Source organism: Pseudorasbora parva, chromosome 14, assembly GCF_024679245.1.
Source record: "Pseudorasbora parva isolate DD20220531a chromosome 14, ASM2467924v1, whole genome shotgun sequence".
Lineage (NCBI taxonomy): Eukaryota > Metazoa > Chordata > Actinopteri > Cypriniformes > Gobionidae > Pseudorasbora > Pseudorasbora parva.
The window spans coordinates 36,761,180-36,774,772 of NC_090185.1; the positions used below are offsets into that span (position 1 = coordinate 36,761,180).

At 35.6% G+C, this 13,593-nt stretch overlaps 1 protein-coding gene across 3 annotated transcripts in view; it reads left to right on the forward strand.

Moving 5' to 3' along the window:
- The window catches only part of tasora (transcription activation suppressor a), a 69,102-nt gene that overhangs the window by 31,272 nt on the left and 24,237 nt on the right, over positions 1–13,593 (forward strand). For 2 of the 3 annotated variants that reach the window (XM_067416334.1, XM_067416336.1), the window contains 9 exons: positions 4,701–4,792; positions 4,882–5,013; positions 5,142–5,275; positions 5,358–5,389; positions 7,922–8,027; positions 8,502–8,605; positions 11,350–11,453; positions 13,319–13,391; positions 13,467–13,565. In XM_067416334.1, the coding sequence (XP_067272435.1) occupies positions 4,701–4,792; positions 4,882–5,013; positions 5,142–5,275; positions 5,358–5,389; positions 7,922–8,027; positions 8,502–8,605; positions 11,350–11,453; positions 13,319–13,391; positions 13,467–13,565 (876 nt within the window). The remainder of the gene's footprint in view (positions 1–4,700; positions 4,793–4,881; positions 5,014–5,141; positions 5,276–5,357; positions 5,390–7,921; positions 8,028–8,501; positions 8,606–11,349; positions 11,454–13,318; positions 13,392–13,466; positions 13,566–13,593) is intronic. The other variant, XM_067416335.1, reaches the window with a different exon arrangement.

Sequence of the window (13,593 nt, forward strand, 5' to 3'; positions counted from 1 at the left end):
GGTTTGAAATTATGCATGGCATGGAAGGTTCCCCTGCTTAAACCAGCACATGTCCAGGCCCATCTTAAGTTTGCCAATGACCATTTGGATGATTCAGAGGAGTCATGGGAGAAAGTCATGTGGTCAGATGGGACCAAAATAGAACTTTTTGGTCATAATTCCACTAAACGTGTTTGGAGGAAGAAGAATGATGAGTACCATCCCAAGAACACTATTCCTACTATGAAGCATGGGGGTGGTAGCATCATGCTTTGGGGGTGTTTTTCTGCACATGGGACAGGGCGACTGCATTGTATTAAGGAGAGGGTGAACGGGGCCATGTATTGCAAGATTTTGGGGAACAACCTCCTTCCCTCAGTTAGAGCATTGAAGATGGGTCGAGGCTGGGTCTTCCAACAAGACAATGACCCGAAGCACAGCCAGGATAACCAAGGAGTGGCTCTGTAAGAAGCATATCAAGGATCTGGCGTGGCCTAGCCAGTCTCCAGACCTAAACCCAATAGAGAATCTTTGGAGAGAGCTCAAACTCCGTGTTTCTCAGCGACAGGCCAGAAACCTGACTGATCTAGAGAAGATCTGTGTGGAGGAGTGGGCAAAAATCCCTCCTGCAGTGTGTGCAAACCTGGGGGAAAACTACAGGAAACGTTTGACCTCTGTAATTGCTAGGGATGGGTATCGTTAAGGTTTTAACGGTATTACTACTCTTAACAATATTCTTATCGGTACTTTTTGAGATTATACTATATATATATATATATATATATATATATATATATATATATATATATATATATATATATATAATATATACACCACACACAATTAACAAAGATGCACATTATATAGGCCTACACAGTGCTTTAATTTCAGGAAGAATTCTAGTAATCAAATGTAAAATAACACTGCATAGTTTATCATAGATAGGAAATATTAATGCTTATTAAAGCTGAAGTTATTCATTCAAGAGCTGCGAGTGATTTTTTTTTTCTTTGGATTTGATTGATTTGGTTGTTTAATTCGCAGTAATTCATCAGCATGTTTATTTACACCGCTGCCTCTTTAAGACAGAGGTGCATCTAGGCGACTGATAATAGTAAGATGCACTACATTTTCTCCCAACTATCCATAATAACATCCATTTTAGACACAAATTGTGTTTAAGAGACTCTCCAAGCCGGTCATTTTGACACAGATGTTTGTGTAAATTTGATCGTTTAGACCTGAGTGTGAAACCGAAAGTGTAATTTGCTCGTCACTTTGCGGGCTGTTTCGGAGCTCGCACCGACTTGGGAACAATCTCTTGCGCACATTTTTGTGCTTTTAATCGCTCTTTTTATTATTAAACGCATCCCACAGTTTACCAACAGTACCTAGACTGTATTTTACAGCAATCACTGATCGTGCTGATTCTGTCATTACGTTTGAGTTAGGGAGAAATGACAAGAATCTAGTGTAAAGTGTAACCAGGCTATGTTTGAATGTTTAGTTCTGCGCTCCGTCATCACTCATTAGGGCTGTCGTTTCTCTCTCTCTCTCTCTCTCTCTCTCTCTCTCTCTCTCTCTCTCTCTCTCTCTCTCTCTCTCTCTCTCTCTCTCTCTCTCTCTCTCTCTCTCTCTCTGTCTCTCTCTCTCTGTCTCTCTCTGTCTCTCTCTGTCTCTCTCTCTCTCTCTCTCTCTCTCTCTCTGTCTCTCTCTGTCTCTCTCTGTCTCTCATTTTCAAAAGTACCGACAGCAGAACCGATAACGTCCGAGCTTATCGATACAACAGTCTTTCAAAATTCAGCCTCGGGGCCCGTTTAATACCGGGTTTCGGTACCCATCCCTAGTAATTGCAAACAAAGGCTACTGTATCAAATATTAACATTGATTTTCTCAGGTATTTAAATACTTATTTGCAGCTGTATCATACAAATAAATAGTAAAAAAAAATCATACATATTGATTTTTTTTTTTTTTTTAAAGATTATGTCTCTCACAGTGGACATGCACCTATGATGCTAATTTCAGACCCCTCCATGATTTCTAAGTGGGAGGACTTGCATAATAGCAGGGTGTTCAAATACTTTTTTTCCTCACTGTATATCCAAAATAATAAATCGAAATGGAATCATATTCTTATATGTATATTAGTAAACATTGTAGTAAACACTGAATATGTAGTAAACATTGCAGTAAACATGTAGTAAACACTGAATATGTAGTAAACATGTAGTTAACACTGTTGTAGTAAACACTGAATATGTAGTAAACATGTAGTTAACACTGTTGTAGTAAACACTGAATATGTAGTAAACATTGTAGTAGTAAACATGTAGTAAACACTGAATATGTAGTAAACATGTAGTTAACACTGTTGTAGTTAACACTGAATATGTAGTAAACATTGTAGTAGTAAACATGTAGTAAACACTGAATATGTAGTAAACATGTAGTTAACACTGTTGTAGTAAACACTGAATATGTAGTAAACATTGTAGTAGTAAACATGTAGTAAACACTGAATATGTAGTAAACATTGCAGTAAACATGCAGTAAACACTGAATATGTAGTAAACATGTAGTTAACACTGAATATGTAGTAAACATTGTAGTAGTAAACGTAGTAAACACTGAATATGTAGTAAACATGTAGTTAACACTGAATATGTAGTAAACATTGTAGTAGTAAACATGTAGTAAACACTGAATATGTAGTAAACATGTAGTTAACACTGAATATGTAGTAAACATGTAGTTAACACTGAATATGTAGTAAACATTGTAGTAGTAAACATGTAGTAAACACTGAATATGTAGTAAACATTGCAGTAAACATGTAGTGAACACTGAATATGTAGTAAACATGTAGTGAACACTGAATATGTAGTAAACATGTAGTGAACACTGAATATGTAGTAAACATGTAGTGAACACTGAATATGTAGTAAACATGTAGTGAACACTGAATATGTAGTAAACATTGCAGTAAACATGTAGTAAACACTGAATATGTAGTAAACATGTAGTGAACACTGAATATGTAGTAAACATGTAGTGAACACTGAATATGTAGTAAACATGTAGTGAACACTGAATATGTAGTAAACATGTAGTGAACACTGAATATGTAGTAAACATTGCAGTAAACATGTAGTGAACACTGAATATGTAGTAAACATGTAGTGAACACTGAATATGTAGTAAACATGTAGTGAACACTGAATATGTAGTAAACATGTAGTGAACACTGAATATGTAGTAAACATGTAGTTAACACTGAATATGTAGTAAACATATAGTGAACACTGAATATGTAGTAAACATGTAGTTAACACTGTTGTAGTAAACACTAAATATGTAGTAAACACTGTAGTAGTAAACACTGTAGTAGTAAACATGTAGTAAACACTGAATATGTAGTAAACATTGCAGTAAACATGTAGTGAACACTGAATATGTAGTAAACATGTAGTGAACACTGAATAAGTAGTAAACATGTAGTTAACACTGAATATGTAGTAAACATGTAGTGAACACTGAATATGTAGTAAACATGTAGTTAACACTGTTGTAGTAAACACTAAATATGTAGTAAACACTGTAGTAGTAAACATGTAGTAAACACTGAATATGTAGTAAACACTGAATATGTAGTAAACACTGAATATGTAGTAAACATTGTAGTAAACATGTAGTGAACACTGAATATGTAGTAAACATTGTAGTAGTAAACATGTAGTAAACACTGAATATGTAGTAAACATTGCAGTAAACATGTAGTGAACACTGAATATGTAGTAAACATGTAGTTAACACTGAATATGTAGTAAACATGTAGTTAACACTGTTGTAGTAAACACTAAATATGTAGTAAACACTGTAGTAGTAAACACTGTAGTAGTAAACATGTAGTAAACACTGAATATGTAGTAAACATTGCAGTAAACATGTAGTGAACACTGAATATGTAGTAAACATGTAGTTAACACTGAATATGTAGTAAACATGTAGTGAACACTGAATATGTAGTAAACATGTAGTTAACACTGTTGTAGTAAACACTGAATATGTAGTAAACACTGAATATGTAGTAAACACTGAATATGTAGTAAACATTGTAGTAAACATGTAGTGAACACTGAATATGTAGTAAACATTGTAGTAGTAAACATGTAGTAAACACTGAATATGTAGTAAACATTGTAGTAAACATGTAGTGAACACTGAATATGTAGTAAACATGTAGTTAACACTGAATATGTAGTAAACATGTAGTGAACACTGAATATGTAGTAAACATGTAGTAAACACTGTTGTAGTAAACACTAAATATGTAGTAAACACTGTAGTAGTAAACATGTAGTAAACACTGTAGTAGTAAACATGTAGTAAACACTGAATATGTAGTAAACATTGTAGTAAACATGTAGTGAACACTGAATATGTAGTAAACATTGTAGTAGTAAACATGTAGTAAACACTGAATATGTAGTAAACATTGCAGTAAACATGTAGTGAACACTGAATATGTAGTAAACATGTAGTTAACACTGTTGTAGTAAACACTAAATATGTAGTAAACACTAAATATGTAGTAAACACTGTAGTAGTAAACATGTAGTAAACACTGAATAAGTAGTAAACACTGTAGTAGTAAACACTGAATATGTAGTAAACACTGCAGTAGTAAATGTAGTAAACACTGAATATGTTTATTGCAGGGGTTTACCTGTGTCAGTTTTCTGATTTACTTCAAGTCAACCCCATCGAGCCTGGATCCACAGGAAACATCATCATATTTAAAGTTATAAAGGTACACCAGCAGTTTGAGCGATCTGTCATTTTCATATGAACCTCATAGTGTTACGGTGTCTGAAAAATGTTCAATCGTTTTTCCTTCAGGGTAAAGTCAAGAGTGTACATGATTCCATGTCCAGAGGTATGGATCCTACACCTAAATTTGACAGTCATTTCTCCAAGAACTCCACACGAGTGACATCCTTACAGGCGTTCAGGTCATTTGAGTATACTCAGGTAAAAAAAAAAAAAAAAGTGCCGTTTTCTTTATTTAGGTATGAGTAAAATAACACTCTATGACTAAAAATTCTTGATCAAGTGATCACTTATATTCTGTGAGATGGCTGATGGGTCTTTCTTCACAGCAATACTTCTACGAGTATGTGGATTTCGAGGTTTCCTCCAGGCCGAGACACGTGTGTCCGTATGCTGTGGTCTCTTATTACTTCAAAAGCAGAGAGGCGTCGACGGTGGTACCCAAACCACTTCCTCCTCTCAGGTGCCTGACTCTTGCCTTTACACTTCCCTTTGTTGTGACTCACTGAACCTGAATTTTAATTAAGGTTGTCTTTGTTCTTCAGGACCAACAGTCAGCCGTCGGGGACGAGCAGAGGTGGGCAGCACTACAGTTCAACAGCACAAAGGATGCAATAGTTTTCTGTGGAACATAAAAGCTGCCTTTTTTAGATCTCTTTTCCTTACTGTAAGAGTTTATATGAAGAGTTTCGTTGCAAAACGAGATATATCCATTTTGAGAAATGTTGGTTATTTGACATTTTTATTTAAGACATCAACAGTCAAGTTCATTCACAATTTTTTGTACATTAAAATATTACTTGAGCTCAGTGAAGGCCAGGGACTCAATATTCTTCAATCCAGGATATTTTTTATTTAATTTTATGTCCATAAATAGTTCATAAATAAGTCAAAAACCATGCCAAATTGCAACATATTTATCTTAACATTGCCAGACATCTTAAATTGGTAAAATACAAAGATTGATTATTAATAATAAGATATTGAGTTATTTTTGGCCAGAACATACACAACATAACATAACTTTTTTTTTTTTTTTTTTTTTTTGCAAAACGCTATATATCCAACTTAGTCTATATTCTACTACTGTAATACCATTAAGAAAAGTCACTGTTTTGTGTGTGTGTGTGTGTGTGTGTGTGTGTGTGTGTGTATGACACAGACCAACGTTACTCGCAGTCGCACGATGACCACAATTAATCTTTGGATGTTTTCCCTCCCCTGAATGCCTTTGGTCTTCTCCCTTTGATTATTTTCTTTAGATGCCTTCCTGACCGGCTCCAATCCGTCATCGAAATCCATAGCGTTAGTTTGTATCTGAAGCTTTTATTCTCTGACTGACAGACAGCTGTTGATCAGTGACGTAGCCTATGTGACTGACAGCTCGCCTACAGTATAAACAATTAAAAATGGTAAACGTTTTTTTAGTTAGCGTATTGAATCCTCTTTTTAAAAATATGTTTGTTGTTTTGCTATAATCATTAAATCACTGAGCAAACTTGGAGCACTTCACCGGCGGTGACTCTCTCCTCGCGTGACATCCTGAGCTCGCGCAGCATCTTGAACGTTCTTTATCGCACTTTGTAAAGAAACTGGGCTGGCGGATATCGCATTTTGTGAAAATATACATTTTGTAGTAGGCTTAAAATGTACATTTTTAAATCTTATTAATGGCAGCAATTCACACATAGATTAAGGTACATCTAACCAGTGATTTCCCATAATAAAATCCAAAATCCAAATCCCGTTTTTCAACCGAACTCTTCATATAGTCTGTGCACTTTTATGGTGCAGCTTGACAAAGACTTTAGGTATACAAAAAACAATGCACTCATATTACTATGAATGGAAAAGTGCAGTGCGCAAAATGGCAGAATAAGTCCCGCCTTCTAAATAAAAGAGCCAATTGCTGATTACACTGCAAAAATTGCACTTCTGACTTAATAATTGTGTCTTGATTTTAGTCTAAATACCTAAATATTCTTAAATCAAGATGCATTTATTAGATACGTAAAACGACATAAGATATTTTTCCTTGTTTTGTTAAAAATAAAATCAAAAAGAAGTGAGTTTTTGCTTAAAACAGGCAAAATTATCTGCCATCTGGGGTGAGAAAAATAATGTTGTTTCTGATTTAAATCTTGTTTCTTGTTTCCGTCCCAAACAGAAATAAGATTATTTCCCTCACCTCAGTGGCAGGTCATTTTGCCATTTTGTTTTAAGCAAAACTTTTTCCCCCCAGAAAACATATATAACATATATTAATATCGTATGTAATTTTAAAAACGTATTTTATATTTAAGTCATGGCAATAAACTGTACGCTTTTTAAAAACTTTATATATTATATAAAGTATATTACTTTAGGGGGTGTCTTTTATCCGAGCCGTAGTAAAAATGTCCTGGACATGATCACGAAAAAAGAGTGGGAACCCTGTAAAGTCATCATATCACTGAAGCTGAAACTAAATTTGTGAGACTGTTGTTGTCAGATTTCATTGCCGATTTCAGTTACAAAATTAAATTTTAAGCTTGGTGAACATCTTTGAAAATGTTTCCCCATTCAAGAGGCTGCCTGAGAGGCGTTTCAAAGATGGCCGCCGAGTAAAATGACTTTCCTTAATGGGACTTTATTCGTATTAAACTGTTGTTGTATGAAAGAAATCTTCAAAGAAAATTATAGCATACTTGTTTGGAATGACATGCAGTCAAATAAGTCAAGTCAACTTTTTTTATATAGTGATTTTACAATGGCAATTGTTTCAAAGCAGCTTCACAGTGTTAACAGGAAGATAATGCTAGAGAATTTGATTCGGCTGTACAGTCGCCCTGGAGAAAACGGTGATGTTATCAGCTCATTTCAATTATCATATAGCGACAATGCGGGCAGTTAGGGTTAGGCAGTTCAGTAATATAGTTGACAATTTATTTGAATATTTAGTTAAAAATTGTGTCCCCAACTGAGCAAGCCAAGCCAAAGGCAACAGTAGCAAGGAACCAAAACTCCACCAGGGGCATAATGGAGAAAAATGTGAGAAACCAGACTCCTAAGGAAATAAGGACAGTCTTTTCACCTGTTCTTTTCCTTTGTTGTTTCGTTGTTGTGATAGGGAGGCGCAGCTACACGGTATGGCGGGGACATTTTGTGAACGGGGGGAAAGACGTGTACCAGGCCTGCCTTCGGTCGCTCTCTCAGCCTTTCCTGCCCTACAAACTGTGAGTCCATTAACAGCAACAGCTTGTGTATTGTAAATGCGCTTGTGCCTGTGGAATCACACTCCAAAAATTGCTCTTCTTACTTAGTATTTTTGTCTTGTTTCTAGTCAAAATATCTAAAAATTCTTACTTTTAGAAACATTTACTAGACAAGTAAAAATTGTTGTCTAGTTTTGGGAAAAACCAATGCAGTTTCTGCATAAAATAAGCAAAATAATCTCCCAATGGGGTAAGCAAAATAATATTGTTTTCTGTTTGAATTAAGAGTATGTTGCTTACCCCACTGACAGATTATTTTACTTATTTTATGCAGAAACTCTTTTATTTATTTTTCCCCAAAACAAGACAACAATTTTTACTTGACTAGTAAAAGTAATTTTTTTTACATATTTTGACTAGAAACAAGATAAAGATACTAGGAAAGAATTTTTTGCAGTGCACTGCGATCATGAATGCCGGCTGTTGTTGTTTCAGGCCAGAGAAGATTGAGATCGGTAAAGTCATGAGCCTGCAGCAGGTGAAGCAGAAAATCCCACCTGCCCTCTTCTCCTGGAATCTCTACACGGGCAGCCATGAAGGTTTGGACCACTCATTTATCCTCCTTCACTAATTTGCATGCGTTTTGTCAGATTATTTAGCCGATTATGGCGTTTTGACGTCTGTAAAATGCTTTTGAAAACAATTTATAAGTGCAAGTTTTAGCAACCGATACAGATATTGTCCACATTTAAACAACAAATATCTGATTTGTGAAAACTGTGATGTCATGTGCATGTGTATTATTATGTGTTTAGTCTATAAATGTGTCGTCTTCACAAAGAGACATCACCATCTACTGGCCTTGCATGAATAGTACAGCACTTTTAGTCGTTTTCATGGAAAACATGCAAGGTTTTGAAAACTATACATTTACTATCTCTATGTAAATAACAATAACACGAATCTGTGAAAACTGTGATGTCGTGTAAAAAACAAATGGTGGGAATGTGCCTTAAGGGTCCTGCACACTGTGCGATTTTTCTGAATCCTTTGCGAATGTTGCTTGTCACACTGTACAAACTAGTGTTGTCAAAAATATCGATATTTCGATATATATCGATACTGGAATATCTGAAACGATACGATTCTCAGTTTTTACAGTATCGATATCAGCTGCGCTCTCCTCTCCGACTGAAAGCGAGTTGACACACACCGGCATATTCTCACTCAGCCCGGTTAACCTCTGAGCACGGCGAACGCGCGTTCTGCTGGACTTTTTCCTCATGACAGTGTGTTAGTGTTAGTGAGTGATCGGTCTGAATTTCGCGCGGGATTGCACATAAATTAATTCTACTAATCCCCGCAGATTTCGTGCTCCACATCTGAAGCGCACACACACATAGCCTACCCTAATAAAGCCGCCTCTGACATGATACAAGTGCAAACATTTGCTTCCTTTTCCAGCTTATTATTGGTCAAATACACTCAAAGAATTATCAGTGCACATCTGGAAGAGTATTAACGTAAACACAGTCGCAAACAGTTCAGGAAGAACGAGTAACAGGAACAGTGTTTAGGAACCATGCGTCTGTTAGTCTTAAAGGGACCGCAGTCATTTGCTATTCAAACTACAAAAAGACAAACGATCAACTGCTCTTGACTGATCAACTTGTGTAACTTTAATAGTTTCATCTGTACGCTATTGAATTTTTTACAAAGAACATTATCCAGTGTTGTTTTAAATGTAATTACTATGCATTTTTTTTAATTCAGTTCCTTATCTGAATGTTAGACTTACCTGAAAAATAAAGCAGTCTAGTTCATCTGTATCTTCTATTCTATTGCATTTATTTGTGCTATTGTTTGTAATCTGTTTATTTGTTCTTATTTTATTACTGTTTACTCGTCTTTTTAAATTCAATTTACCATTAGAAATCAAGCTTCCTTGTGCTGTGTGTAAGCTATTGCAACACAATTGCCCCGTTGTAAAAAATACATTGAGATAGCAAAAATTTGTGAGATAATTTTAATAGTAATTGATCAATTGATCAATAATTGTTCAAATCAAAACGATGGCCAACCCTAAGGAACATGCTGGCCACATTAATTTTTAGTAAAAAATAACAATGAATAATAACAAGTTCTGTTGTCATATTAAGCATCTTATCTTATTTATTTATGTATTTATTTATTTTACTGTGGTATCGATTTAGTATCGATATATCGATATTTTAGTCTGATATCGTATCGAAGTCATAATTTTGGTATCGTGACAACACTATAGTACAAACATGATCGGCGCTGTAAGTCATGGCACACTGTAAGATCTCAGCTGTCATTACTGTCAGACTGTAGGATAGTCAAGGACGCACACAAGAAAAACTCGTCCGGAGTTTTATATCATCAATGAATGACTGACAGTGAGCTGCATTACACGTGGGACTGAAATGGAGGCTACAAAGAAATCTCCCCCTCTCGTTTTGGTCTTAGTTTGTCTTGAAAAACCTAAATATTTGACGGCCGTCGTAGAGAAGTCACACTGCAGGATTTTGCGGCAAATCTTCTGACACTGCCAGAATTTCATCTGAGGTCAAATTTAATCGCAGCGGTCATTAATCGGCCGCCGGTGAACATTGATCTATTGTTTAAAGACGTCAGATTTTAGACTAGGATCAGAGGAATCTTTTAGGATTTGCAAAATTTGTCTCAGACGGCCAAATCGTGGGCAAAACCGCACCGTGTGCACCCGGCTTTATGTAAACGGGATTACTGAAGGAGGTCTGTGTTATTTTTTGTTACATATCCTAAATCGTTTAGCAATTATTACGATTGTTACCGATAATTATTTATATTTTATAACCTTAAATCCAAATGTGTATTTAATGTTTTACAAAAACAAACGTCATCAAAAGCTTTGTCCCAAGCACTTCAACATAATTCAAGTTCAACTTTTTAAGTTATTTGTGCATTCAAGGTCAACATTTTAAGTTATTTGTGCACTCTAATGGCCAACTTTCTTTACCCCCCAAAAAAAAAAAATCTATTGCCTTAGATATATTTAGATTATGATAGTATTATTAAGTTCTTAAGTTTTCTCTCATTTTGACTAGTGTGCATTATCATACTGTCCGATATGGCACACTAGTCAAAATGAGAGAGAACTTAAATGGCCAAATTTAAGCTACTACAGGACACATGTAGTTACATTTTCAGCAAATTAAATTATTTTGTGATGTTTTGTTTGCTTGTTGTTTTGCACATGATTATAGGGATGTTAAAGTCGCATTGAGTGTGCTTGTAGAAATACGATAAAATAATGTAAATACTGTCTCTGTTTTTGTAGTGTCTAAAAGTGGCATGTTCTGCAGTCTGTTTGACGTGGTGGAGAAAGACAAATCTCCAAAGAGTTTGACTGCTCTGCTGCAGAAACTGGAGGAAAAGGGTCTGGTGAGCGTCTTATCCTGATTCGTATTGCTTTAGGTTGGGACTAGTGTTAATTTCGCTAACGAAAAATGACACAAAATGTTAGTTGACAAACCTTTTTTCCATGATGAAGACAAACTTCATTAAATGATAACTGCGACTATATCAACATGCAATATCATTGATGAAAAAAGACAAGACCAAAATGTAGATTTCTATATTAATTCAACATTAATTACATTTAAATCCCCCAATCAGAGCTTTTTTTTTTTTTTTTTTTTTTTTTTTTTTCATAATTCTAGCCAGTTTTACTTAAAATTTGCAATCTGGCAGCCATGTGCATGCGTGATCTGAAAACCCAAATAAACAATTACACTGCATTTCAGCAATCTCCATTTGAAGTTTTCTGCTTAAATTAAAGCTGCTGTTCGTAACTTTTTTTGTGTTCAAGATTATATATATACAAAAATTATATATATTTAGAATGTACAACATTAATCAATTTTCCAAACCGTGTTCATTATGGTACACTTATAATAAGTATTTATATTGGGACTATTTCAGGCCAGACTGGTCGGTACCGCTGCGGAGGAGCACAGTCTCTGCGTGATCCGCCATAGACATAAACAGAGAGAAGTAGCTCCGGCTGCAATGTTCTTCCGCAAGACGCATGCAGTTCTGTTTATTAACCACTAGAGTGCAAAAAGTTACAGAGTGCAGCTTTAAATTATTCAGTCGGTCTGTGTTCGGTCTTGACTCACGAGGCGCTTGTGCGTCTAAATCTACCATCAAACCTTTTCAGCGATGAACTTGGATAAATCCAAGCATGGATCTCTCGACTATCCAGTAGCAGTACTATTAACATTTCACGAGTTTGCACTTACATCAAATTAAATAGAGTAAAGATTATGCGTATTTGGCGTGCTGTCCGGGGGAGGGCTCCCCCAGAGTACCCCCCATGAACGTGCTCCACTTGTTTAAATAGCTTATGTTAAATGACATGCTCCACTTGTTGATTAGGTTTGATTATCTGAGTGTGCTCCTCCCGAATTTTTTAAATAAAAATATCACTAAAATATAGGGGTGTAACGATTCGTTTTAACAACGATTCGATTCGACTGAAATAAAAGGTCACACTGATTTAAATTTTGGTCTAAAAAGTTACTGAATCGATTTCAAGTTACTGAATCGTTTCGGATCATATCGTTCTAAATGCACCAAAATTGTCCTTAAATCGTATCGACAACCTCAAATCGTGAAACGAATCGAATCGTTGTTAAAAAATGAATCGTTACACCCCTACTAAAATACACTGGCACTACAGGGGGTCATCAATTCAGCACAAAAAAATCATTGGATGCCCTCTGACTTCCCTTAAGGAACTTTACACCACACGCTGCCTTGGTAGAGCGCAAAACATTTTAAAGGACCGGTCCCATCCTGGACATCAGGTTTTAAAATTGTTGCCTTCTAGCAAACACTTTAGGTCCATTAAATCACGGACCAACAGACTCAAAAACAGTTTTTACCCTAGCGGCATAAGGGAACTCAACACAACACTAACACACAGACACACACCCCTTATACCTGAATCATGCACTAATCTAATGAGACTTCTTATATTTATACTTATTTTGTGTGTAATATCATGCAGTTCGTACTGCTAACTGTGCGATATCTGTGCGCAATATTGACGATTCGCCTAGCTGCTCTGTTTTTGTGTGTGTTGTGTTATATTGTGTATGCCATATAGATGTTTTAGTCGCACTAAATATATGTGATGGCACTGAATGGATTGGATTTAGCTAAATTTAGCTATACTTGGTATAGTGACAATAAATAATCTTGAACTAGCTGGAACATGAGCTGATTGTTGTCTTGTCTTGCAGGTGTTGGTGAATATGGTGAAGGACAGAGGTTTTCTCTTCTTGCTTTCTGCCAGTCAAATGGCCAACTCAAGCGGTATGATCTAAAGATGGTGAAAGTGTGAAAGAAGTCGATCTTTTAAATATATTTCAAATGTCTTTGATTTTACAGAGCGACGAGGCGGATGGAAAATGTCCTGTATACAAGCACTTTTTATTTACCGTGAGAAGCGTGACTTGTTGAAGGGCTGTGAGTATTTGAAGAGTAAATGTATGTGTACCTTCTTAAAGCCAGAAAC